At 41.2% G+C, this 27,980-nt stretch overlaps 2 protein-coding genes across 4 annotated transcripts; both read left to right on the top strand.

The window, feature by feature from the left end:
- The first annotated feature begins 517 nt into the window (after nucleotides 1-517).
- Nucleotides 518-9,025, top strand: LOC109195958 (bone sialoprotein 2). 3 transcript variants are annotated; one of them, XM_019348738.2, is made up of 7 exons: nucleotides 518-801; nucleotides 3,986-4,598; nucleotides 7,442-7,494; nucleotides 7,569-7,718; nucleotides 8,223-8,286; nucleotides 8,572-8,767; nucleotides 8,901-9,025. In XM_019348738.2, exons 1-6 carry the CDS (start codon nucleotides 763-765, stop codon nucleotides 8,697-8,699), a joined length of 1,047 nt encoding a protein of 348 aa, XP_019204283.1. In that variant the 5' UTR covers nucleotides 518-762; the 3' UTR covers nucleotides 8,700-8,767; nucleotides 8,901-9,025. The 3 variants fall into 3 exon arrangements, with proteins under 3 accessions (XP_019204283.1, XP_019204282.1, XP_019204284.1); XM_019348737.2 differs by lacking the exon at nucleotides 518-801 and adding an exon at nucleotides 2,468-2,736; XM_019348739.2 differs by lacking the exon at nucleotides 518-801 and adding an exon at nucleotides 2,638-2,726.
- On the top strand, nucleotides 8,907-27,082 carry LOC100707353 (zinc finger MYM-type protein 4). Its single transcript, XM_019348733.2, has 23 exons — nucleotides 8,907-9,025; nucleotides 9,782-10,016; nucleotides 10,127-10,342; nucleotides 11,012-11,162; nucleotides 11,352-11,467; nucleotides 11,567-11,920; nucleotides 12,005-12,155; nucleotides 12,511-12,686; nucleotides 12,784-12,955; nucleotides 13,167-13,286; nucleotides 13,611-13,654; nucleotides 14,459-14,591; nucleotides 19,845-19,963; nucleotides 20,054-20,165; nucleotides 20,254-20,505; nucleotides 20,892-20,968; nucleotides 21,400-21,532; nucleotides 21,614-21,765; nucleotides 21,863-21,977; nucleotides 22,165-22,422; nucleotides 22,517-22,628; nucleotides 22,710-22,778; nucleotides 23,327-27,082. The coding sequence occupies exons 2-23, from the start codon at nucleotides 9,804-9,806 to the stop codon at nucleotides 23,475-23,477; spliced, it is 3,396 nt and encodes a 1,131-aa protein (XP_019204278.1). The 5' UTR covers nucleotides 8,907-9,025; nucleotides 9,782-9,803; the 3' UTR covers nucleotides 23,478-27,082.
- The last annotated feature ends 898 nt before the right edge of the window (nucleotides 27,083-27,980 follow it).

Consider the following 27,980-nt stretch of genomic DNA (forward strand, 5'->3'; position numbering starts at 1 on the left):
AGACTGAAGGCCGTGGCACATCATTCACATCATGTTTATGTAATCCTGGGAGTGATTCTCCATTAATAACAAAGCGTAATCATAGGTGATCAATCAAAACAGCTCTGCGCTGATTTGCACTGTAAGGATCAGGTTCTTTAATTTGTCACCCACCTGACAGTATACTGACACATGCACATAAATATCCATTGTGTTAACCAGACTGGGGGAAAGGAATATGGAGGATGCGCAGGAATGATGAAACAGACGCTTGTCATTTATCTTCAGTAAGAAATGCAGCATTTCATAGTCACTTACAAACAGGGTTTACCGTAATCACCACAAAATAGCAGCAATTAAAGAAATTGCCATAGAGACTGCTTTTTTAAAAATCAAGTATTTGATGTGTGATTTTGAGTATTAAAAAATAAAGTTCAGGACGTGCTTATAAGAAAAGACTGTGCAGCGCTACTTGACATTTATGATGCTTACAGTTTCAGGAGTAAAAAGAAGGGAACGCTTATCTAGCCATTACGGTAATCTTAACCCACATCTCTTCTATGAAAGTACTTTTGTTTCGTCTGTAGTAGTCTTTGGATTCACTTTAAAAGTAGCATAATACTTAAGTTTTTTTCCCTACGAAGTGAACTCCTCTGCGCCTGTTGTCGGTCCGCTCGTTTCCTCGGTGAACTGCAGCATCCTCTGCATACATACATGACCCATAACCCCGAGAGGAGGTGGGCGGCTGGGTGCGAAGCGCGGCGTCTGCAGCATAATTAAAACATGGCGGACTCGGAGGAATATAGACTTAAACGATTAAAGGTAAGGCATTCACAACCAGACTGTAGTTATAGCGGCAGTCAGCTGGACGCTAAATTGATTAGCTGATCCGGCCACACACTGTGTTGTTTAGTTGCTGTGGGCCGGTGGAGATTCGCACATTCAGGCTAGTGTTAGCGGCTAGCTTGCTGCTTGCTATTCAGTGCTGATGCATGCCGAGAATTTGCAGAGCAGCAAACGAATATGTTGAGAACATTGTGTCCACGGGCCTTTGATGTGCACCTCTGGAGCTGGTTATTAAGCCAGCCGGAGACCAACTTTTGGGTTGCAGTAGCGTCCACGTAGCTCGTAAAGGCATCGGCCAGGACTGCTGAGAATAATGAGAAGTGGGGGGTTTATTGAAATGATCTATGGCTACATTAAGACCGTTTTTTGCATGAGTAGTGTAGCCATCACCAACATTATTTTTCTTGTTATTTGGGGTGTGTCTGAACTCAAAAGTATGAGTGAGTTCAGAATATGGTTGAATTTTAAATGGAGTTTGGTGGGACGCCCCCCCCCCTTCTTTCATACAACTACTAATTAGACATGAGGCCTGGAGCCTTTAAAAGGCACTAAAACGTGAAAGCTAACGTTTAACTCACATTGTCTTAATGGTATTTGAATAATTAGAAGCACTAAAATGTTATTAAATTTATATACAGGTACCAGAGTTATAGCATTGGTACCCTTCGGGGATTTTCTGGTACATTTTTTGATTGCCACATGACAAAAATTGTAGTTCCTCTAATGGCCACTTGAGGCCGCCTTAAAAAGAGTCATGAACTCCATGTTTTTGCATCTGTACATAGTTTGCCCCTTCAATAAAGAAAATGCTACAGAGATTATTTTCCCATCTGGATACTGGAGTTAAGGGTATGGCCACCCAACAGGTGTAGCTAACTAGAGTTATTGAACTGGTCATTAGCAGGTATGTGATATGAATGACATTCATGACTGCAGGAGAAATACCCACTGACTATACGTTGTAGGCACATTCCAAGATGGACCTAAATCTACTTCCAGGCGAGCGATTGAAGTGACAACCAGTGAGTACAGGATACTCCTGTTTGGAGAGTGACCTGGTTATTACATTCGATGGATGCCTAGGTAATCAAAATCTAGGGGGAGGTCCATAAGCAACCAGGCGCCAGCTTCAAAACTACAAACACCAACCAACGTGGATGTAGCCCAAGTTAGCTGACTTAAGTTAGCCCTACAACCTCCAAACTGCACATATACAGTTGTGGTCAGAAGTTTTCATACTCTTCGTGGGAATGAATTTCATGATAATTCAGGGATTTAAGTATTTCTTTGAACTGTTCTTTTTCCAGCATGGAATGATTGTACAGCACACATCTTTAATGAGTTTAAAAAACCCAGAATTGGGTGCACAAGCTTAATGTATTTTGGATTTTTTCTAATCCATTCAGGGTCAAATTTATACATATACTCACTTTCATCTTTTAAGCGAGTGGTGCTGAAGGTTCTATAAATGAAGGTTCTTATCTTGACATGGCCAAAATTTGTTAACTTCTCATTAGTATACATGATTGACTACAACTGTTTTGTTTTGTTTGTGTGGTCCATCATCAGTGTGATCATCTTCACCTGTGGTTGCTCTGCAAGAGCCAGGTGTTTATACTCTGTGCTAATTGGCCTTGTTCATCCATTATAAACTACCATGAAACTGGTCAGCAACTCCCATTTAACAAAAAGAAAATTATGGTAAAAATAAGTGAGGTGTCCTCAGAGAAACGAAAAAGCATTGTTTATTTGCACACACTGGGACACTCTGTTCGTCAGATTGGCAAGAAAATCAATGTGCCATCCTCCACAATTCAATATATTATCAGAAAGTTCAAAAATGATGGCCTCATTACCGAGAACAGGAGACGCTCGGGCAGACCCAGAAAGACCAGGACAAGGTCCGTAACTGTGAGTAACATCAAGAAAACCCTCAGAGAGACACAACTCAGCTCACAGAGAGAGAGTGATGGGAGGGAAGTCATTTTTAAGAGTGATTAGGTAAAATGTCTCTGCCAATGTAGGGGAGCCATTTCAGTTCATGTTATTTTATTTACAGAAATGTGCCACAATTCAGCCTGGAGCCCAGCAGAGGGCGTGCTCAACATAATCCTCATTCCAGAATATAATGATTTACTCCTGATTCTAGTTAAAAAGTTGAAATGTAAATTTTTACGAAAAATAGTTTTGATAATATGTTGGAATTGGAATAAAAAGCTTTTGTTTTTTTCCCCACAAAGCCACAACACTTGGTTTAAAATGGACATGCTGCCTTGACGATGTGTGTTTACAGACAATAGCTAGATCTTTGAGCATAGTCAAACTACAACAGAAGCTCCTGTGTGTGTGCACAGAGGCCGCTGGTTGTGGTGATTGTAAGGTACTGCTGTCAAGAGGTTGCTGGCTCAATGGATGCTGTAAAGTGTCTAATGGTCTTTACCAACAAAACCAGCAAAGTCTGAAAATCAAGCTTAACATTTCGTCCCAGTTACAAGGTAAAATTCTCAGATGTGGGCTACTGCTCCACGGGTCTGATAACTTTTGATTTCATGGCCAGGTTTTCTGAAGGTCCCACTGGGTGTCCGTAAGCTTTTTGGGTCTTAATTTTGACCCGTGTGTCTGTTTTATCATCTTAAGCAGGTTTTCATTGATTATTTTGTGTTTTTCTTTAAAATGATTGTTATTTGCTTGGATGTTTTATTGTCTATTGTATAGAAATTAATACTTTTTTAAAGTCATAATCAAGAGTTTATTTTCTTACCATGGGAGTCTGTGGGGACTGACTCCCTGCTAGATGTTTTTTAGATCAACGAATCATAAAAAAATGTTGTGCTTTATTCAAGATTGGCAGAAATAACAGAAAAATGCATTAATTAAGTAAGACACCAGCAGCCAGTCGTGCTACATGTTTGGTTATCTCTAGAATATGTGTTTTTAATCAGAAAACTGTTGTATGTTAAACTAAAACGGCACTTGATGCCTTAATTATATCTCTGATTGTGTTGTATCATTTTTCTTAACTACTTATCAAATTCGGGGTTGTATCCAGGATGTATTTTATGTTTTCACTGAACATATTTGGCCCCTATCTGTCAAAAATTGTATTGTATTGTATATGGATGTATTGTCGAGAAATTATGATGATCTCTCTCCTCTACAGCATGAGGAGCACATGTCCAGGGTGTTTGACGAGGTGATGGGGCTGGGAGACTTCGCCGACTCCTCCAGGGGCTCCAATGCATCCTCCAAGAGTGGTGAACAGGACGAGACGAAGGGAGTGGACCAAACTTCAGGACAAGAGGAGCAACAACCCATGGAGGAGGAGGAGGAGGTAGAGGAGGAGAATAGCAACTGCAGCAAGAAAGAAGAAAAGATAGACAAAGGGGCGGGCGAGTCATCACTTCCTCGCATTGCCTCGCCCACCTCTGACCCACAGGATTCTTTTAAAATGGGGAGCAGCGACGGGGGAGGTGGACGAGGAGGAAGCGGGGCGGCAGCGTTTGATGACGCGCTGGATGGCCTTCCTTCATTTGGGCAGGAGGAAGATGATGAAGACTGGCACTTTGCCCTGCCCATGGGCACCCTGGAGGATGTAGACGTGGATAAGGCCGGCAGGAAAAGTAGCCAGCAGGCGAACAGCGAAGCTCCGAGCAATACCTTCGGTTCTGAGCCAAAAGTAGGGGAGGAGGAGGAAGAGGAGGAGGAGCAAGAAGAGAGGGCAGGGAGCACCGGTTCCGCCAACACCTTCCACTCGTCACAAGACAACAGCAGAGGTAACACTGCTTATTTTGAAGGACATGATAATTAGTGACTCATCTGTTTGCTTATTTTTTTTATTTCTACTCCACTGTTTTTATACAGTTAGTCACAGAGCGTACCATTCAGCTCATAAAACAGTCTTTGAGTCGAGGGTGGAGCCTAATAAAAGCAAAACAACCCTCATGAAGTCACAATGATGTCAATTTAATTCCCCTTTATCTGTGTAACACCAAATAACAACAATCATAGCCTCAAGGTGCTTCATACTGTAAGGTACAATAACAATATGTTATTACTGCATATGCAGGTCAGTTTATATATGATTGCTTCACAGATGAAAGACAAGCTGATGACTAGAAGAAAAAGTAAGAGAAACAAACAAATATTCAGTAATTTAAAATACCATATAAATAGTAGAGGTGGGAATCACCATACATCCCACGATACGATACTATCACAATACTTAACGCACGATACGATATTATTGCAATTTTTTAAAATATTTTGCGATATTCAGATTCTGTACATAAAGGTAAACTTTATCAATATTCATTTTATCTAATAACAAAGTCTCACACTCAGTCTTTCTCTCATTTCAGTTAGTTTTATTGTTGACAAACTGAACGGTTTGTATTACAGTCTAGTCCAACTTAACTGAATGCAACCATCTGGTACAATTATAGCTATTCTGAACTATGCAATTTGTGAAAACTATGCAGCCCCTTCAGCAACTGAAGAATTTGAAAGTAAATTAAAATGAAATATTATTTTACATTAAATAAAATTTTTTAAACTTAATTAAAATAAAACATGTCTTAAATTAAAATAAGCAAACTCATGTTTATTGCTGCCATAAAAAAAGTTAAACACATTTGGACAGTGAAGGAATGTCAGGATTCTTGCTCAGAAAAAGGAGCTGATCAACATGCTCTGAAGTCAGAGCATGTTCCAGTCCACAAAAACTTGTTTTGTAACAAAATATCGATTTCTGCTGTCCCTGTATCGATACATTATTAGCAAACAAAATATCACGATACTACACAGTATCGATTTTTTCCCCCACCCCTAATAAATAGTATGCTTAGTAAAAATGAGAAACCTAAAAAAAAAAACAAGCGAAATAGTAACATTAGAGATAAAGTGAGGCTGTAGTAACTGCATTAAAAATTTAAAAAGGCAGTCCTAAATAAATACTTTTTAAAAGAATATAAATATTAGTCTAAGCAAAGGACATGAATAAAAATACAGTGATGTGTAGTCTCATGTCATGTCACACACATTTCTAATAACCAGGGGAGGGGCAAGCTCAAAATCTGGCAGCACTGTCTGATTACGTCACAAAACTTGACAATTAAATAAGAATGAATGGCAGCATTTGAAATTAAATTAATTGACTATTTGAAATCAAAACATTTTACTTGCAGACTGACAGTTTTAACAGCACATGGATGGAGCTTCTCAAGTGTAGAAGCAGCCAACTTTCATAACCTTCACTAAATTGGAGTGATTTGAGGACTTTTGAGGCCGAGAAGTGGCGAAAGCAACAGAGGTTACCTGTTACCAGCACAGAAAAGTGTGTTAGGCCTGCAGGTCTGCAGCTAACAGAAGTGAAACGCCAGCTATTTCTTTAAAGAGGACAGCATGAATAGAAGCCTTATAAGTGCAGGATGTTCTCCCTGAAGCCTACTTCTTTTAGTCAAAGAGACAAATGATTTGAATCCTGGCGAGCTGCTCTGCATCTTACAGATGTACCTCAGAAATATGAGGACAGGAATGAGGTTAGCTCAGACTCACTTTATTTTCTAATTCTACTAAATGATTTAGAATTTGGGAAATGTCTGTGCAGTGAGGTAAAGGACTAAAATAAATGTTTTTATCATCCTCTTGGATCATCATTTAAGATCCGCTGAGCCATTACAAGTTGTAACCTGCACATGTCCTGAAAGGAAAGTGAAAATGGTTTCAAAAGGTGTCACAGATTTTTTTAAAAATCCTTCACACTGTAGCCAGGTGCTTGCTCACAGGAGTTGTCTGATTGTTGGGCTTCTCTTTGTGTTATTGTGTCTTTACCTTACAATATAAAGCGCCCTGGGAGCTGACTTGTTGTGATTTGGTGTCATTATTCAGTTGAATTAAATGTAACCTTATAGACAGTAAAAAAGTACTAAAACATTAATTTAACAAGTGCATGCCCATGCTACAATTAGAATAAGTGGCAGTCAGTTCCTGTGTGTGACCAACAACATATTGATTTAATGTAATATCACATGAATCAGAATTTGTGATTTTTGTGGAGTTCCAGTGGTTTAATGAAGATCTTAGCATGCATTTTATTTGGTAATTTTTGTTCAGTTTAATTGTTTGTTTGTTTTCCTTTGTGGGTTTTTTTTTTTTCTTTTTTTCTCAGAAAATCTTAGAATTTAGCATCTGTTGGTATCGGGTAACGCACTGACAGAAAGTCTCAGTGGAAGTACTGCGAGTCAACAAGCCATTCTTAAAGAAGAGAAGTTAAACAAGAACCTGTCATGAATCCAGATTTGACGTTTTTAGCTCAAATAATCAGACAGGTACAGCAGAGCGTCTACAGCCATCTGTGAAACACAGTGGAGGCTCTCTCACGGTCTGAGGCTGCTTGTCAGACACTGGTTTTGGGATCGATCGAATTACGAAAGCAGAAGGATACCATCTGATCCACCGTGTAATACCATCTGGAAAGCATCTTGATTGGCATCTATTTCCTCTGCAGATCATATTTGTTCCAACTTATTTAAAGTGTTTACTAAAAAAAATAACAAAAACAATAATACATGCTGTTTTTTGTTTTGTGGTTTTTTTTTTTCCCCCTATCCATGTTTAGATGCAGGCGTCTTGAACCAGACAGAGGAGACGGAAGACAGTGAACAGGAAGAGGTGAGGGTTGGAAAACACTGTCAGTTAACTGCCTTTTTAGCTCAGGTAGTTATGGACGCTTTCTATTATTTCAGACGTCAGAGGCAGCTCCGGTGGAGGACAGCAATCCCCCGATCTCGCCGAGTGTGAATATAAAAGAGGAACCTATTGATGAAGGCTACGATGCTGCGTTATTGCCTCAGAGCTCCATCAGACAGATCAAAGAGGAGCTCGAACACCAGGAGGTTGGTATAGAGACAAGGCAAAGATTACCTCACTGTATTTGGATTGAAGCTGCTAACAGACTAAATTGTTTCATAACAATACATAGACTCATTATTTCGGTCATCAAGTTTAACAATATCCCACCCAGTCCCCTCAGAATCAGCCGATTGCTTTTGCACAATAACATGTCAAATTTTATTTTCACACTACGTTAATATTTTCAGAGTTGCAGGCCTTTGAAGTGCAGTGAGGTGGGTCAAAATTGTGTGCTTTTAAATTTAAGTCATGTTTTTCAGCATTTTGGAGCACACGAGCAATATGCCATGCTCTTATGTAGTCACAGCATGAAGATCAAATTTTACCTGCCTTCATTAAATATACTGAAGTTATTGTACCAAAAGTGGCTCATTCTGAGGGTCTTTTTAAATAGATAATGATCTTTTGACCTTTTTGATGTGATTTATAGCAGTATGAAAGACAGACAGAAGTGCGCAGTCTGATTTCTTATCGTTTTATTGTTGCAGGAGGAGCTGAGGATCAGCTCCGTCTTCTCCGTAGGTGGAGGCAACACCTTCGCCTCTCCTACCAGTGAGTGCATTTGTTTTAACATTAGTGGTGATGTTTTATACACTATGTTGTAGTTTATTTGATTTTAACTGTAATAACACGAATCCAATTGCGTTATTTTTATTAGTCCTGGTAATAATGCACCGAAGACTTTCAGTGAACCAAAGAAGATCTTGGTCTGAAGATTGGCCTGAAATTGGACCTACTGATAAACCACGGATTAGTGGCAGAGAGGAAAAAATCTGTGAATTATCTAAGGGTTAATAAATCTGCCTGATAGCTTTGTTAACCTCTTGTCCACCCCAGTGCCAGCAGCAGTCCCAGCCCCGGCTCAGACTGCCATTTTTATCCCTGGTAGAGGAGCTGTCCTACAAGCCATGGCTCCCTCCCCGTCAGACCTCCAGTTCCAGTCCCAACTTCACTACCAGCTCTGACACCAATACCGCCACGCCCACCACAACCCCCAGTTCCCGGTAGCGTTCGCTGCAGCGGCTGCTCTAAGGTATTAATGCAAAAATGCACATTGTTAAAGGAAAACTACTACAATTTGAAAAGCTTCACGTAACTCTATATTTAGCTTATTAATGCTTTTATCTGCTGAGAATTTGTACAATGATGTGACTTTACATTTTCAGGTTCTGCTGAAAGGTCAAACAGCTTTCCAGAGAAAAGGATCAACGCAGCTCTTCTGCTCCACCGTATGTCTGACGGGCCATCTTCCTCTGCCCACTAAAAACCGAAGCTGTTTCCAGTGCAACAGGTACACACTGTTTCCACTGGGCATCGACATGAACTCGCTGCCTTGTGGTGCTATGAAACCTGTATACGGATGGTCACTTGAGAGCTTAACGAAATGCTACTTTGTTTTACATGATCTACTTTTAAATGTCGCTGAAATGTGAGATCCTTTAGTGCATAGCATAACTTTCTCTCTTTGCCTCTATTTTCACATTGCTTTGGAGCAGCTGGTTATCTTAAACAACAAACATAAATGTAAACAACTGTTTAAAAATTGCCAAATTTGTCACTTAACAGTCAAATTTGTAATAAGCAGATTTAAACTAGGTGCTTAATTGAGCTTTTTTTCAGTCAGATGTTTTAAGTCAGAGCTGCAGCTGCACCTCCCGATATTCCCCTGATGGAGGATTGTACGCTATATGATTATTTCTTTTTTAATAGCTCTGAGATTTTTAATGGCCTGTGTAGCATCTTTCAGGGGGGGTTTAGAGATAGCAACATGATCATCTCAGTAGAAGATAGCCCCCTCACTTTTATTTTAAAATTTCAGTTGTTGCTCCATCCAGTCTCATGGGTCATTGTGGGTCTGCTACTCCAGTTTCATTTGATATCTTTCAGCCTATGATTTTAGGTGGCAATGGTAGTCCTTGTTCTGATCTGGACGGCCAGCCTGCAAAACAAGGGCTTCCTGTGCTACCTGTGAATCAAAAGATTTGATTTATTCCATTTAAACCAGCACAGGGATCCACATCGATAGTTCTTGTTTTACTCTTTGCAGGGAGATTGTCCAGCCCAGGGACATGATCACGATCCCAACAGACGACAGCACCTTCATGCACTTTTGCGGCCAGTTCTGTTTGTCCGTCTTTAGACACAAGAAGAAACAGACTGACAAGCTTCCTGACAAATGGGTCGATAAACGAGTGGAGAGAAAGCCAGAGAAGCCGCCAGAGAAACCAGCAGACCGCCAGACTGACAGACCCTTCTGTAGTGTCTGTAAAGTCTCCAACAAGGTAAAAGACCTCACGTGTGTAACATAAAGATCCAATTTTAGGTCCGCGTCTCTTCATTTTGGTTGCATTTATTGCTTTTCCACATGTTTTGATTGCGATCATCTCCACAGCCGATTGAGCACGAGGTCACCCATCAAGGCCGCCTACACAGACTCTGCAGCGATGCTTGCTTTGTAACCTGGCGCAAGATACGTCAGTTAGCCATGAACTGCTGCGAAGGCTGCGGTCTTTACTGTAACACCAAATCAGGTTCCTGTCAGACGCTCACAATCGAAAGGTCTCAGCTCAACTTCTGTGGTCCCACCTGCATTAGCACCTACAAACAGGTATAAATATCTTTGTATCAGTTCTATACATTTAACTTTTTGGAGTCATGTTGTTTATTTATAACAAAACCTGTTTTTGGTTTTTTTGCCACCTTATTGCTCAGGGGCAGCTGTGCCCCCTCATATGTGTCCAAATTATCAGAACCTGCTGAATTTTGAAGATATATGCTTTATGAGTGCTAGAGTTGAATTGATGTTTTGGTATACTTGGTGGTTCAGTGCTTTGCCCTGTCGTATCATATGAAGAGGGATCTATCCTGGGCAGTGAAGTTTTTTCCACAGGAGTTACAATAATGGTTAAATGGTAAATGGCCTGTATTTGTATAGCGCTTTACTAGTCCCTAAGGACCCCAAAGCGCTCCACACATCCAGTCATCCACCCATTCACGCACACATTCACACACTGGTGATGGCAAGCTACGTTGTAGCCACAGCCACCCTGGGGCGCACTGACAGAGGCGATAATCGATCCAACTTCTTAGTTTTAAAAAAAGTGTTTTTCATAACAAAATGTTTTATAGTCTCTCTTTGAGCAAAATGGGAGCAGCACAGACTCGCCTCGCCAGCACAGCTGCTGCTTCTGTGTGTATATACTTATATGCATCTGTTCTCATGATTCATTATGTCAGAAAAATCATGCTCTGCATCCTCGTATTGTTTCCTCCACAGACCTGTAGAAAGACAACAGAGTGCGCGTACTGTCACAAGACAGTGGTCGTATCCACCACCATCATGGAACGAGACCAGAAGGGCAAAGTTCAGCTTTACTGTTCAGTGGTCTGCGTGGAACAGAGTCGACCACCTCAGCATAATCTCACTGGTATGACACACACGCGTCCACATGTGTCAGGGTCATGTCACAAGCAGAGGGTTTACAGCAGTATATTTATTACAAATTAAGATAGCATGCAGAATAGAAAATAATTAGATAGCGTCCTGGCTCCAGTGGAGGAAAAATCTCAAGTTTTTGCTTTTAATGACTGTTTTATTTTTTAATTTTTTTTTGCAGGTACTCCATTCCCATGTTCCCTGTGTAAAGTGACCGCCGTTCCTCAGTATCACCTGGCCATGGTGGACGGCACCATACGTAACTTCTGCTCCTACACCTGTGTGTCTATCTTCAGGGTAAAGCAACAGTGGCATTAGTAAATTTAACGATGGCACAGATTGATGGTCTAAGACGTCTTGTAATTTTGTTTTTTCTTTTCCCTTCATGTCTCATAGAAATCTGGCCACATATCCCAGCCAGACCTGACCAATGGAGCCTCTTCTCTCAGGGACCCCTCCGTCAGAGATGCCCCCAAACCGGGGCCTTCTGCCGGAGCCAGCTCAGTCCCTCCCGTCCCTCAGGATTACCCATCCTCAGTTCCCTATCCAGGCAATCATCCCAGTCATACCTCAGTGCCCCCACTAGTGCCTCCCCATCCAGCCATCTCCTCCTCCCCTTCTGTGCCAGGACAAACGCAAGCCGGTCAGCCACTGAAACCGGCAGAGGGTCGGCTAGGTGACACCTCCAAACTGACCTGTCATCAGTGCAGCAAACAGTTCAACACCAAGCCGCTATTATTCAGTCACCAGGTAAGTAAACACACTCATATCCTTCCGCATGACCAGTGCCACACCATAAAAAAGGAATATACTAGTTGTTGTTTTTGCCTGCAGGGTCGAATTTCTGTGTTCTGCAGTAAGATGTGCTGTGAGCAGTATAAAACCCACAAAAATATCCTTGCTGTGTGCGAGTGGTGTAAGCAGGATAAGGTGATCTTTGACACCATCGCCTACAACCAGCAGGACCTGGTCTTCTGCAGTGAAAGTGAGTAATGCTCAAAGATGGCCTTCATCCTCTTCTACACAGTTAATGCTGCTAGTCAAGTTTCATCATGTTGGTTACTGAACATAATTCAGCCATGTGCCGCTCTTTTGCTGTGATCCTTTGCAAATCCTTCTCATCAGAGGTCCTTTTGGTTATTATTTTTTACCCTCAAACTCTAACTCACAATCTACTTGGACTTTTTTTGGTAATTTTGAAAGTACAAGAGAATTCTTATCTCTTAGGAACTATCTGCATTTTCTCTCTAGCTTTTCTCTCTGTTTTAATTTCCAGATTTGATTGCTTGATTGTGTTTGTAGTAGTGCTGAGTTAATACCCCTCCTGCTGTGTTTTCCAGACTGTAAGCTGCTCTTCAAGCATGACCTGACTTCTCGTAGCAAGGAGCATGCCTGGCGTCCCTGCACCTACTGCTCTGGCATTGCGCAGAAGATGCTGCACAGTCACTACGGAGGCAAGCTGGAAGAGTTCTGCAGACCCCACTGCATGTCCCAGTACACTGTACTCTACTACGGGGTGAGAATGAGGCTGTCCCACTGCACTATTCACCGAACCACACGATGCCTCTTGCAGCGTGTTGAATGTGGTCGTGTCTTCCTATGTCTTGGTGCAGATGGGTCGGTGTGACAGCTGCAGGAAGCAGGGCTACATGACGGAGAAGCTGCAGTGTTTGGGTTCGGTGCGTAACTTCTGCAACCTGCCCTGCCTACAGCAGTACTGCCACCTTCACTTTGAGACGAGCCAACACAGCAGCAGTAACGGGACGGCGCCACAGACACCATATGGTAAACGATGTTCAAAACTGTAAAGCTGCACATGAACACGCGCAGTAATTATTTCAAATCTCCAAAAGCTTAAAAAGCTACAGAGCTGCTTCTCAAATGGTGTTTAAATCAAAACATACCAAGTAAGGTCTGCGTGGTAAACACTGAAGCATCTGGGTGAAGGGATTGCATTCACTATTTTGGGTTTGACCCCCTTTCTCTCTACTTCCAGCTCCAGCTCCAACCCAACCCCACCACTCCTCAAAGATGAATCCAGTCATAGCTGATGTCGTCTCATTGGCCAACGGCTCCGCCACGCAGCCCAGCGTGTCAGCAGATACCACTCTGACTGGTTAGGACATGCACACATCCATAAAACCATTGTCCTAATATTCTAATATTTTTTGTGTATTTAGTGTCTTTAGATTTCGTTTTTAGACATTTTATCCTTTCTAGAGTGAGTATTTGCAATAAGTGAGAAGCTCTTATGTAATTTTTTTTTCTGTAATGAGCACAGTACAGATTTAAAAAAAGAAAAAAGATAGCTACCTCTAAAGCAGCTGATAATATTTAAAGTCATTTAGGTTTGTGTTTGTGATGTCAGATCTCATATTATCATATTATTAATTATAACCATATTATTGGGGTTTTGTGTTTTGTCTGTTTGTTCTTTTAGGAGCTCTACCAACCTCCAATGTAGACGGCAAGAATCTCGACCACGTATGTACTGTTTCTGTGTCTATTTGTTCTCACAGGTTAGATGATTTTGCCTGACATTATTAGAGAGGATCAATTGTGTATATTACTGGGTCCATTTTCATTTATTTTCTTTACTCTGTGGCATTCCATACTCAAGTGTCAACTTCCCGAGCACGTTGCAAGGATCGCAATTAACCTCACCAGACTCTGTATGAAAAATGGCCGTAGCCACGGCGACATCACCTGTCACTTGCATTTTTCATTGACCTCAAAGATCTAAAAGAGAATAAATAAAGAAAACTGCTTTGTTGAAACTACCTAAAGATTTTCTCTAAATGGTGCGTCTTAGATACTTCACCCAAAATGTTTAATCATGTTTCAAGCATGCTGTGTAAAGAGAGTCCACAAAGATCAAACAATATGTGCTCACACTACAACTAAGTGTCGGTATGCAGTCCGAGTGACTCCAGTATCCATTCCTATTCTTAATGATGCAGTGAGTGAAGAGGGGGGAGAGAGTGGGGAAGACACGCAGAGGGTCATCTGCTCAACCTGTAAGCTAACCTGGTGCCCCAGTATCCATTGTTATTCTTAATAGAGCTGTAGTTCAGAAAGGCTGAAACCTGATCTTTGGACGAGCAGTTTCACATTAAGGTGGCCTCAAGATTTACATCTCTGATGTCGTACGGCACAGACTGCTAAAGAAACGGCACCCTTTTTGGCACTCAAATGATTCCTGTTGGAGAAACTGTCCACTGTAACAAACTTATGATTAGGAGTCAGATCCGCCTCGTTTATCGTTACTGTTTGATACTTAATATGCAGGCCAGTACCCAGACCGATGCCATGCGTGTGCCTTCATCCCGTCGACGTCAGATGAAGAACAAGTCCGTTCTGTGCAGGCCCTTCACCATGGACCAAGAGAGCATGTGCCAGCTGCCTTCCACTGAATCAGGAGGTAATTGCAGGAATCACCTCAACATGTTTTGCCAGTTGATTAGTGAGATTTGGGAGCTGAGCTGTATCACTTTCAGTAACTTCCTGACAGTAAAACTCAGTACAGCACAGCAACAAACACCTGGTGAACACACAGTGCACTAAGAGACATGTACCAGTAATGCACCTTTAAAAAAACTATCATTTCAGAAAGTTTTAAAATGGACAGATGTTGATTTTTACACAAACCTGCTACATTGTTCTCATGTCTTTGTTTATTGGGGGTTTTTACAAGTCACAGCTTTGCATGTTTGTCTCAACAGCAATAATTATATTTATTATAATTATCAATATTTTATGTATTAAACATCTGCCTCACATAAAACTAATATTTTATATAAGTCATCATCAGGGTGTCAGCTTAATTTTCTCAACTTTATAAGGCGAACTGTTAACAAAAAAAGAGGAACCCAGTAGGACTCAATAAAATTGCTTTTCCTAGTGAAACTTCAAAAAAGGGAATCAAGATAAATAATATAAACGTTATTCACAATAATAAAAATAATAATCATGTTCTTTTAATGCTGTTACTGTGAGTGCACCAGTTATCAGGGTTTTTTTCTAATTCGTTTTTACTCTTATTTTGTTGACTTTGCGCTTTCATTTTTTTTTTTTTCATTTCAGCAAGTTTTCCATAGTGGATTCGTACGCTGGCTGTGAGACGTCAAATGCACTGCAAATTAAGAAAACACCAGCAAATGGCACAAAAGCACATAAAACACAATGGAAATAGAAACACCCAATGTGAATTTTTTTTCTGTGATTTTCTATTTCTTCTGTGTTTTGTGTTATTTTGCAACATTTTTCTGTTTGCTGGTGTTTTCTTAAGTTCCTGTTTGACCTCTCAGGGCCAGTGTAGCTTTGCTTATTTTCTTATAGATTTTATTGTTGTAAATATTTAGTTTGAGTTTAGTTTTTATTGGTTTCAGTTCTTCAGTGTATGAGAGCGTATGAGAGGCGGCACAGACATTATAATAAAAACACAGAACTTCTTGAAAGTGTTGTAGACGTTGAGACTTGAGAAGTCTCAACAAACACTTTCATAGAAGCATCATCAGACAGACTAAAACTAATATTCTGATAGACTTGCTACCATTTGTGCCATCATTCACTAAGAGTTGACATTTGCTGTGTATCAGTCACTGCTCCATCTAAACACCATGCACCTAAAATAAAAATGAATCCTATGCTCAGCAGCAGTGTTCCTGCAGGCCACGGCTGGTGTTTCTTTTTTCCATTTCTTTTTTTTTTCTTTAATCTTTGCTCACAATTAGCTGTTTTTAACAATTGCACCAGCTCTGCTAGATAGCTCCTCGCAGTCCAACCAACCGTCAGCTCAAGCTTCCACGCCAGCGCAGTCGTGCCCAAAATGTCAGGGAGAAACGCAACCGTGTGATGGCTTGCCAGCGCGTCTAACCGGGCGCCATTTCCTGGGCAAGAGAGAGACTTACTCAGACTGCAAGGTCTGCAGACAGCACAAGAGGAAGAGGGTGGAGGAAGAAGAAGGAGCGGAGAAGCAGCAGAAGAGGGCAGAGGATGAGGAGAGGGAGAAGAAAGAAGAAGAAGACGAGGAGGAGGAGGAGGAGCACCTTGAAAAGACAGATTGTGAGAGCAGGAGTGAGCCGTCGGGCAGGCAGACGTCGTATTACTGTAAGACGTGTTCAGGAGAGCCCAGCCTCTGCCCCGTGCCCTGTTTCGAGCTCTATCACACCCGACTGATCTACAAAATGATTCCTGAACTGGAAACTGAAGGTGAGTCTTCCAAGATCACACAAATTCCCTTCTGCTTTAACACATGTAAATAATAAAGCTTGTGAATTCAGCATGTGTGAATGTTTGAGTCTTACAACAACTACCGCCTTTTTGTTTTTCTTTTTTAAACCTGTTAATGCTGTGCTTGCGTGATTTGTTGAAATGTATTTGCATTTTTCCAGCTGACTTCTTGAGAGGGTCGAGTGTGTCACCCGAGTTTTTCTCTCCACAGCCTCCTGATCTGCCAACGTGAGACGCTCTCCTCCTCTTCCTCCCCTTCTCCCCTGAGCTCGGACACAGATTGAAAACTACAGGGTTTAACCGATGTTTCCACACTACTTCATATATATATTGTTTTGCTGTTTATGATTACCTCCAGAGCCTTAGGAACAAAGGCAAAAAAACCTCATTTCATTACAGTACTTTTGTGAATTCATACTTGTAATCTGGCACTACAAAGAAATGATGCACTTAAAGGGGCTTTCTGTGTATTTTTATAAGAAGTAAAGACAGCAGTATTTATGACTTAATCACATGGCTGAGTATTTTCTTTCTGCTATGAGTATTTAGTTTGTATGGTGGGTATTTGCAAGAGATCCACAAAAGAGAAGTCAAAAAAAAAAAGAAGAAGAAGAATTGTGTAAAATGATTAAAACCTATTAAATTTGGATTTCATTTTTTAAAAATTATTATTATTCATGATGGGTCCTCATACATACTAGTATTCCTCCATTTCCTGTGATGTGAGATTTGTTTTTTCTTCTTTATAAGCTGAAAGGTATTTAAAAACCAAAAAAAAAACTCTTCTAGCTTCTCAATAAGCTTCTCATGAAGATGATACCCCATTTGGAGGCATGTGTTGTTATTGTGTAGGATGGTGACTGCATTAAAGAGGACCTATTACCCTTTTCCATATATACTGTAACAACTGTGGATGCTCACAATTAAAACAGCCTGCAACTTTAGTGTATTTGCAAGTAAAACATTTGGCTTCAGACTGCTCTAAAATTTAAGTTTCAGGCTTCTTTTTTTTTTTTTTAAACTCTCAGCTCTGTACAATGTCAGTGAGAGTGGTTATTCCTAGTATGGTCAATTTAGGCACAGACCCCACCCACTCACAGGGGAGGGGCTAAAGCAGGGAGGATAGAGCGAGGGGCTGCAGCCAGGCCTAGTAAAAGATAAATGAGGATTATTTTCAACTGTGAATCATGCAAAGCTACTCTGGTAGCTGGTAGAGTCCAGGAGTAACAATCTAAAAACATCTGCTTTAAAGCATTGGCATTAAATACTTAAATTATAAAAACAACGGATCCCCCTTTAATAGGTGAGTAAATCTATTAAAATCAAGCTGGAGTATTTGAGCAGTTTGAAGGTTAGTAAATCCCCAACTGAAACCTCAGGTAGGCGTTCATCTTTGAGGTTAAAACTTGCACTCACTTTAATGTCTGACCGGTCTCGAGTCTGGCAAACCTCATTCATTCATTTATTTGATGTCAGTCTAACTTTATATCCTGTTACACTTTGTTTGATATGAATGTGTGATTCATGAAGATTACCTCACTACTGATGCAGTCGTGCGAACCAAGTTTGGTTTCAATTCTGCCTTGAGTTGAAGTCTAACTGATTCCAACTGTGTGTAACATTACTGAACTTTATTTAATGACCCATTGTACACTGTTTTATTTTTAGTATTTATTCCACTTTGCTGTATGTGCATCTGCATGTTTCATTTCCTCATTTTCTCTGGGTTTTTTTCTCACCTGAAAGTTTTGGTTGAAAACAAGAACTGCAAATAAATTATATTTGTGAAAAAAACAGTTGTGATGGTTTATTTCTTTTCTTTTCTTTTTTTTTTATTGACATGTACAAATTTAAGATAGCGGACATATTTGAACCTCACCTCGGCCGCTTGCCAACAAATGCTAACAAAATAATCAGAATGGAGCTCAGACTCCTAACATTGTGGCTCAGTTAAGGCACTGGCAATGGTTTTAAAAGCCCCAAGTCTTCTGCTGGGATCAACATGGGTTACAGGAGGTGTTTTGTGGCCCAAATGCCACAAAGCATCTGATATTTGACTCAGGTGAAATACATAGACTCCTCTCCACCTAATGAGGTGGCTGCAGGTGACTTACAGGTCTCTTGTTTTCATCCTTTCAGCACATTTGGGTCCTCTCGGCTGTTTTTTAGGTGTAAAACCATCAACAGTAATAGTGTCTTGATAAAATATGCATCTTAAACATCTAAAAAGTACAGTCTGTATATATGTGAGGATGCTAAAATAATGATAAATGTCAACAAAGCAAACCATGTATGCCAGAGGGTTTTTTTAATAAGAAGTGGGACTTCATGATGGTCTTATTTTCTTAATATAAATAAACACATTTGGGCATTTTTCTGAAATTAAACCAAAAGAATGATCGTTTTGAACTGACATCAACGTTTGATGTTTATTTCCAGATCAATTGTAATCATTGAAGTGATATTAAGAAAGGTTTTAAAGTCTTACATTTATTGTGATTATGTGAAGGTTGCTATCTGGGATTTTTTTCAGTCTGATATAAATGCATGTCAGCTGAGTCCTGACATGACGCAGCTGGGTTTATTTGGCATCCCTGATGGTTCAGAAATGCAGAAACAGTGATGAGAAATCAAATTTTTCTGATGGAGTGAGCTGACACTCCATCAGAAAAGTCAGCTACGTCTCAGTGGCGACATCTGTTGGCCACATGTTTGTTATTGCGTTTATCAGAAAAATCAAAAAGCTGCTGTTCCAATAAATCAGAAGACAGCAGATCTTTTAGGGTCACAATGGTAGCGTTTTAACTTCATGAGACTGTGAAAGGAATCTCTCTTTCCACTTTTCCCTGTGCCCACTTCCCAGATTTTCTCTGTGTTATTTTTGTAGCCGACTCCATCAGCTGGGGGGGTTTTCCTGTTGGTTTCTGTGGGTCACCTATAATCCTAATGATCAGCTGGTAGTAAAGACAGGTTTGGTTAGTTCCAGAGCGGAGATTTTTTTATTAATAAATGCCACCTTTTTGTACATACACTCACTTCTTTAAGATCCCTTTCTGGAGTGAATCAATAACAGCTGCACCTTAGAGTCTGAGTGCGACTGTAAGCTCAGTAATCTGAGAGCATTCATTTTTGTTGTTTTCATTTTGTTTCAGTTGTGCAATGAGTATCGTATGGGGAAAAAGTAAAAGTTAATGGTAGCTTCTTTTTTTTTAAAATCAATTTCATCAGTTAGGAACACAAACAGCTGGTTAAGAGGTCCACTTACTCTTGGCTAACCCCAAACTGTCACTTTTTGGTCTCTTGTGAAGTTTGTTTAATTGGCCCGTGATGTCACAGTGACCCCCTCCTGTGTCTCACCTTTAATTTTCCTCTTCTTCAAATCATTTGCTTCACATAAAAACAGGATTAACTCTTTCTTTATCTCCCTGTCATCCTCCTCTAGCAGCAGGAGAGGAGAACGTGAAGGTGTTAATGGTTCCAGTCCCAGTGCCGGTCTTTATTCCAGTGCCTATGAACATGTATTCCCAGCACACACCTGTTCCACTGCCTATGCCCATGCCTGTAGGTCCTCTTACTTTATATTCACAATCCATAAGGTTTAAATAATTGTTTCAGTAAATCAGACACTTCTTTCCATTTTTTTCTTTACAGGTTCCAGTACCCATGATGGTTCCACCACTGAACAAGGACATGAAAGATGCAGCTGTCCAGTCAGAGGCGTCTTTGGTGGAGGAAGAAACTCAAAGAGATGAGTCCGGTGCAGGTGAGCATTCTGATCCTGGTTTTAATAGATGTAACAATTCCAGCAAAGTGTTTTCATGATCCTCTGGGTTTGTATGTGACTGCTCTAGACCAGAACACCTCTGAGAGTGGAGACATGAAGTCTGAAGTGGTCGCTCCCACAATCCCTCATCACGCGGAAACTCTGAGGGAAGAAGAAGACCAAGCTGACCTACCACTCACTCAGATTTCAGAGAAGAATCCAGAGGCAGCTGATCCAGAGCCGGAGACGAGCCAAATCACAACCGACCCTCCTGCCAGCTGTGCCGACGATCAACCACCAACCTCCCCGATGATGGACTTGGAAAATGACTTCCCTTCTAGTGAGATGTGACATCACTGATAGTCAGCTGAAGAAAGCATAACATATACTTGATTCAGATTTGCTTTAGCGGTATATGCTAAGTTCAAGAAGAAATCCAGACAGACAAGATAAAATATAAAAAGAACAGCAAAAAAAGTAAAAACAGAAATTCTCAGTATGATAGCTCCATAAGTTTGATTTTGGAGGGTTTTTTGTTATTTTTTTAAGCTGTTTCTCCTTCCAGACTCAAACCAGGAATCCTGTGCTTGTTAGGTGAACATCAAGCCACTAGAAATTGTGGCTGATTAATAGATATTAATAAATGAATAGAATTAATACAGAAGAAAGATGAAAATCATCCACTAACAACAGAAGCAGGATAATTGGAAATGTTTGTTTTTGCAGAGTCGCTGGATCAGAAGTCATGTGCTCCACAGCGAGGAGTGAAGAGACCCAGAGAGGGCTCGTCCGGCCGGAAACGGGTACAACATCATTGATTATGAGTCTCTTTTTTTCCCCCTATGATGAACTTTGGAATTTGCCAGCTTATTTTATTACTTGTATATTTTAATAGACAACAAAAAAAATACCTAAGCCATGTTTAATCATGTATGTTTTAAATTGTACTGTAAGAGCATAAGCCATCTTCCTCGCTTCTATTTCCACTCCTGCCAATCAAGGGTGTTTAGAGAATTGTTTTAAATGTAGAGGCACTGATCAGAGAACCCATCAGGACGGGGGCGGGGTTTATTTCCCCATACCCTGTCTGATTATGTAGCTGAAAACTCCTACTCATACAAAAACCAGAACACAAAACAAAGAATGCTTCCCTGTACTTCCATGTTATGTTGTTATGATGTTTTAAATGCACCTAATTTGGCCATAAAAGCTTTTTTTTTCATCAACTATTCAGGGTCGGAGGCGGACTGGTTCTCTGGAGCGTGGCACAGCCATGGCACCTTCTGCCGCCTCCAAACTGAACCACCTGTACGGGGTTAAAGCCTGGAGAAGCTGGGTCCAGCAACGCAACAAGCAGCCACAAAAATGTAAGTTTTTTTCCTCGTTCTTGATTAATTTTCTGCTTAATCTGCACTGCCTGCGCTTTACCTTCATTCTCCCCGTGACAGCCGATCCAGTTGAAGTGAAAGAAGACGTCCTTGACTGCAACTCCGCTGAGCTGAGCTTCGGTCTGTCTTGCTTCATCAAAGAAGTGCGACGGCCCAACGGAGAGCCCTACAGCCCGGACAGCATCTTCTACCTCTGTCTAGGGATACAACAGGTGCCCACAAAAAATTGCACAACTGGTTTCCATCATGTTTCTTTATGTTTTTTCCTAAAACAACCCTCTCTGTCCCCCACCCTCTCTGTTTGGACAGCATCTGTTTATGATGGGTCGCATAGAGAACATCTTCACCGACCAGCTGTACAATCAGTTTGCCTCCGAGATCTCTGGGATGCTTCAACTCTGGAAACCAAAACTACTACCTAGTGGTACGATGAATAAAATAGATTTTATTCAATTATTCCTCATCTATTTTCTTTAATAGACATATCATTGTAGCAAAAATAAGAATTAATTCACTGTAGGGTATTATCTCGATACATATTTAAAGTATGTATGTCTTGCTTTAAACACCAACCAGCAAACAAAAAGATCCAGACATCTCTCTTCCTCCAGGTGGCGTTGTTTCCTCCCGTGTCGAGGAGTCCTACCTGTGGGAGTGTAAGCAGCTGGGCGCCTACTCACCCATAGTGTTGCTCAACACCTTGCTCTTCTTCTGCACCAAATACTTCCACTTCAACACCGTGGAGAAGCACCAGCGCCTGTCTTTTTCCAACTTCACCCGCCACTCTAAACCCTGCAGCCGAGCTGGCAAAGTCTACTACCTCCGATTCCAGAGAAGCAGCACCAGCGCGCCCAGCTCTGAAGAGACAGGTGGGCGTCGTTGACTGAAATCATGTGAATGACTTTAACTAAAGTATGCACAGAAGTAGTGATCAGCTGGGTTTTTGTGTCCCGTTATGTCTAGAACGACTCAGAAAAAGGCAGACGGAGAACGAGGGGGACCTGGAGATGATGGAGAACGTCACCAACCCTCTGCACTGTCCTGTCCGACTCTATGAGTTCTACCTCTCCAGATGGTGAGACTCACACACAGACAAACTTGCCATCACTGCTGCAGGAATGAAAACTGAGCGCATTACTTCCTTTGTGCCCCACAGCCCGGAGTCTGTGAAGAAAAAGACCAACATGTTTTACCTGCAGCCGGAACAGAACGTCCACACACACAGGTCAGAGTGTCGTTATTACCCAAGCTTCGCTGTGAATACGTGTGGGCGTTGCTTCTTGAATCGGTTATGGGTGTCTTGTTATTTTTGTTTCTGTATTTTCTACAAAAGCAACACTTCAGTAAGCATTTCAATGCTGTGTGATCAACACAAGCTAACGAGACAGGATTTCCTTGTCATTTTGCATAATTTTTTTGAGGGGGGCTCTGGTCCCGCACTCTGATATTTCATTGGATTGCCTTTAGCCTCGGTGATGCCATCCTCATGCAAAGTTTCTTGATGCATGCTCAATCATCCAGGTAAGTAAATCTCCAAAAGTTGTGTTTTCAGTTGGAGAAACGTTTTGTCACTCATCCAAGTGACCTCTTCAGTCTCAGCTGACTGCAGGTTTCCCCAATCTTATAAACAGTACATTTGCATGAGACTCATGCAAAGTTACTTTTTTCTGTCCATCAAATTTTCACAAAGATTAGAAAACAGAAAAGACTTTATGTTGACACTGTAAAGTGAAAATAATCTGTTTTTTATCATTTCCATTTTAACCTCAACAGTCCCCACTGGTACACTTCTCAACCATTGGATGCCGCCACTCTACAGAGCATGCTCACTCGCATCTTGGCTGTCAGAGAGGTTCAGCAGGAAGAGGAAGCAGTGGTTCTCGCATCCTCATCTGCACCTGCCGAATGTGGCGGCTTACAGTGATGCCAAGCGGCGCTCGTCCCGCTCAGAGTCCCCTGAATTAAAACTGTGCTCATCGGTCACATCAGGCGGAGGCTGACAGGGAAAGGGAGCGAACAGAGACGCGATGAACGGGCGCTTCGGGTTTGTTACCTCAGCAGCAGTCACAGAAACGCACAACAAGTTTACAAACATCTGATGTTATTAGGCAGGACAAAGGGAATGTCTCACACAGCTTTCAGTGGCCGGCATGTCAGATGTGCTTTTTATTTCAGATACAGACTGGTGAGAGGTGACGCCCATCTGAGTTGTCTTATTAGTGTCCCCTTATTTTGCTTCAACCCTTTCTGTGGAGAATAGTGAACCCGACGCAGACGGTTGCCTCTCTGGCAACACGTCACATGATCGATAACAGCATTTTGAGCAGATACTGTTGTGTTTGTGTGCACTGCTGCACCTCAGTTAAAGTGACTGCTTTTTCCAGATCGTTCCCTGGAAGCTCCGTTCTGTCCCATAGCGACCCTAGAACTTAATTTTGAGGAAGATGATGAAGTCACAGAGAGCCAGGTGTGACGAGAAGGGCGGATGCTGAGAAAAGCTTGTGCTGGCGTGACTGGTGAATGATGCCACTGGCTTTCAGATTTATCTAGAAGTTTCTGCAACTGTTTCTTCTCGTTATGATTTCCTGTCATTTTTACCACATTTTTACCAGATCTACAACAAAAAGATGGTCCCAGTCCAACTGGAAAGTGTTTATCCATTTGTACAGAAACTGGTTGGGGGTGCTCATGCTAAATCTCTAAAATAATTATTTACACCTGCTGCTAGACAAAAAAAAGAAATACTCGCCGTATTCAGAGCAGCTGGTTATAGTGCCATTCTTCGTTCTTCTTCCTCTTATCCAGGGCTGGGTTGTGGGGGGGAACAGCCTAAGCAGAGAAACCCAGACCTCCCTCTCCCCAGCCACCTCCTCCAGCTTACCTGGAGCTGAGGCGTGTCCTGGGTCCAGCCCGCGGCCTCATCCTGGTAGGACATGCCGGGCGCACCTCACCTAGGAGGCTGTGGATATCATAAAGTGTTACTTTGACATCCCAAATACTCACAGAAATCTGATTATTAGGGATTAAAATTTAGTTTTATGCATTATTTCAGCCCCTAATGTCCCAAAAATGGAAAAATTTCCAGAAGAAATTGTGAAATGTACTAAATGTGCTATACTAAAAATAGCAAAATTTAGAGAAAATAAATGAAATTTAGGCCCATTGCAAAGGCCGCCACAAGTCTACAGCGGCCGTGTGAACCATTCGCAGTCCACAGTGAATATCTCTGCCTTAAAAAGTCCAGCTCTGCTTCTGACCTGATGCTTTCAGAGTTTTCAGCTGAAAATTGGCTGTACCTGAACACCGAGCTCTCCTCAACAACTCATTTTGACACATAGGTTTATGTTTACAGCTGGAGCTTGAGGTCTGTGGTGAAAAAGTAGACGTTGTCCTAAAGCTTGTAACGGGACTTCCAGGGAGAGATCCAAGAAAAGCCAAAATTCAAACTTTGAAGGGGAGATGGGCCAAATGTCAGGTGTGTTTTTTTAAAATATATTTTATGGACAGACCTTCTACTCACACCTTGTATTTTAATCAGTTAAACTGCATTACATGTCGAGTGTAATCCCTGCATCATACCCATCACTTTGGATGTGGATGACTCTTAATGGTTGAGATCTGATTAAAACTTTAAAGTGGACCTATTCTGCTCCTTTACTAAAATAGCTTTGCATGATTCGCAGTTCAAAGTAAGCAACCCAGAATCAAAGCAAAACATGTAATAGAGACGCTGGTCCACCTTGATCATTTCACGCTTTGCCTCTCCAAAATGTGAAATGGACACACCTGCAGAAGTTGCATTACCAGCAGGGGGAGATAATGTATTTAAAGCCACAAAGCAAGAAACGTATGAAGTACATTCCAGGGTCCTTAATCTTCAGAATCGATTTAGCCGGGGGGCTAATGTGTATATACATGTAAATGTGTTAATAATGTCTGTTTAAACACTTTCCCGTGATTATTTTCATGTTGGTTGAAATAAAATATCTCCCTCTGCTGTTACTGCAACTTCTGCATGCGTGTACATTTCATGTTTTGGAGAGGCAAAGCATGAAATGGTGGACCGTGATATCAGGTTGAAATAAGCCATCTCTGTCTTGCTTAAGTAGCTCCTCCCAATTTAGCCCAGCTATCCTCTCATTGGCAGCTCCCTGTAAAGAGAAAGTGGGCAGAGTCTCTGTTCTCACAGCCAGAAGCTTGTGTCAGAGCTTTACGCTCTCACTTGGTTCGTAATCTTGCACAGACTGGCCATCATTAAAATAATAACCCGCTACTGTAACAGTCTATTTTGCTATAAGAGCAAAATAGGTCCCCTTTAATATTCATCAGTGTAATCCTTCTGGTAATAGCAAAAAACGCACAGTGCCTCTCATGTTTTCTTCTTTTTTTAATGAATTATCAGATATAATATAGTTCCCCCATTTATTTATTTATTCATATATATGTCCCATGTGGCCTTATTTCACTGCTATGAACTTTCCATTTTGCGTGCTGTAGGAGAATCCGTTGATATTTTCTTTCTCCTTCTTACGGCTCACTACGAGTATATAATCGGCTAACTCTCAAACCCCGAGGCTGACTTTCCCTTGTCTCCTTTCTTTCCCCTCCACTTCATCCCCTCTGTCCTTCTTGTTTTTCACTCCTAACACCTGGTTCCTAACTTAAGGAGTTGGCAGATTTTAGAAGAGCAGCAGACAAATCAAAAGTATAAAAACAATACTCTTACTAACTCCTAAACCGGAGGTTTTCTGTATTTTAACACTCTTTGTGTGCTTTTCTTTGTTTGGAGTTTTCTGTGAGAGACTTTTGATGAGGAATGAACTCTGTGGTTCTTTTATCTTTGTTGCCACACCCAGACATGTCTCCACATGCTGGACATTATTAGGCCTAAACCCAATTGTTTTGATTGTATTTTGCTTCTTTTTTTCACTCTTTGAACTTCCTTTCATGAGCAGTTCACAGTTCTGCTGGTTGAGCAAGAACTTAAGGAAAACCTCTGGGATAAGCTGGGGTGTGTTGCTCCGTTGACCTAATGAAAATATGAATTTGTTCGTTCTCGTCGTGGACGTCGGGGAGCGGGTGCGTTCGTACAGCCTTTGTTGTTACTCATTTTGTTGTTGTTGATGGATGGATGGATGTTGCGGTTTAAACTAGCCCCTGGCTGACATTTTCCAGCACTTACAGTGTTTACTGATGGTGAATTAACACACACTCACACACAGACTGTCGAGCATAACTGTCACCATTACTGGTGTAAATGAAATATTACTGTCTCAATATTACAGCTGCTGTCTGAAGCCTTTTTTTATTTTATTTTTTTCCTCATGATTTTTCACTGAGAAGTGGCCCAAAGATGGTGTGATGTTTTATGTCATGCACAAAATGCTGAACTGCCATTAAGTATTTAAAAAACGACAACAAATAAAACAAAATCCATCGTATTTCTTTTTCTTCTTTTTTTGCCAGGTGAAAGGTTTGTTCCGTTTTCAAACATCAATTCATAAAATAAAAGAATGAAATGTGAACAAATATTTGCTATGTGTCTGCTTTACTCAATTAAGGGGCTTATTGTTAATTTATATCTATGCTATGTATTATATGTTAATATGTTTAACTTAATTTAACCTGCTGGCTCTAAGCTCAAAATAATCCTTATTTGTCTTAGTGCAAAGCCTCAGTTCATCCTCTGTCTGAAACAACCAATGACTGTATATCTACAGTCAATGGAAACAACCCATTATGGCTCCCCTACCCCTTTAAGTGAGCGTTCTTTTGATTGGCTGCTGCTTGTAACAGGAAGTTTGAAACACACATGAATGATGCTTCTGTGCATTAGACAGCTAGTTTCTGTGACATCATACAGATCCAAGAGTGAAAAAAACTACCAGAAAATGAGCATTTAGGCAAGTAAACATGGTCAAGATTGCCTGCTAAAGTTCAAACTGATGGTCAGACTGAGGGAGAAGTGACTTTGGACATTTGACTTGGGTGTTGGTGCCAAGTGGATGCTAGTATTTTTATTTAAGTATTTTAGAAACAGCTGATCTGCTGGGATTCTCCTGCTCTACAGTCTCCGCGGTTTTATGGTCTGTATGAGGGAAAATACCCAGTGAGAGGCGGTTCTCGGGGTGAAAATCCCTTGTTGATGCCAGAGGTCAGAGGAGTAACTCGACTCAACTTAAGTATGCAGAAGAATCTCTGAGTGCACAACACGTCAACTTTGAAGCAGATGAGCTACAGCAGCAGAAGACCACACTACAGTGCTCTTGTCAGCTAAGAAATATAAACTGAGGTGACACTTCACATGGCCTCACCAAAATTGGACTCTAGGAAATTGGAAAAATGTTACCGGAGCTGATGGGTCTTGATTTCTTCTGGATGGATGGATGGATTCAGACAGTAGGGTCAGAATTTGATGTGAACAACA

Source organism: Oreochromis niloticus, linkage group LG19, assembly GCF_001858045.2.
Source record: "Oreochromis niloticus isolate F11D_XX linkage group LG19, O_niloticus_UMD_NMBU, whole genome shotgun sequence".
NCBI classification, from domain to species: Eukaryota; Metazoa; Chordata; class Actinopteri; order Cichliformes; family Cichlidae; genus Oreochromis; species Oreochromis niloticus.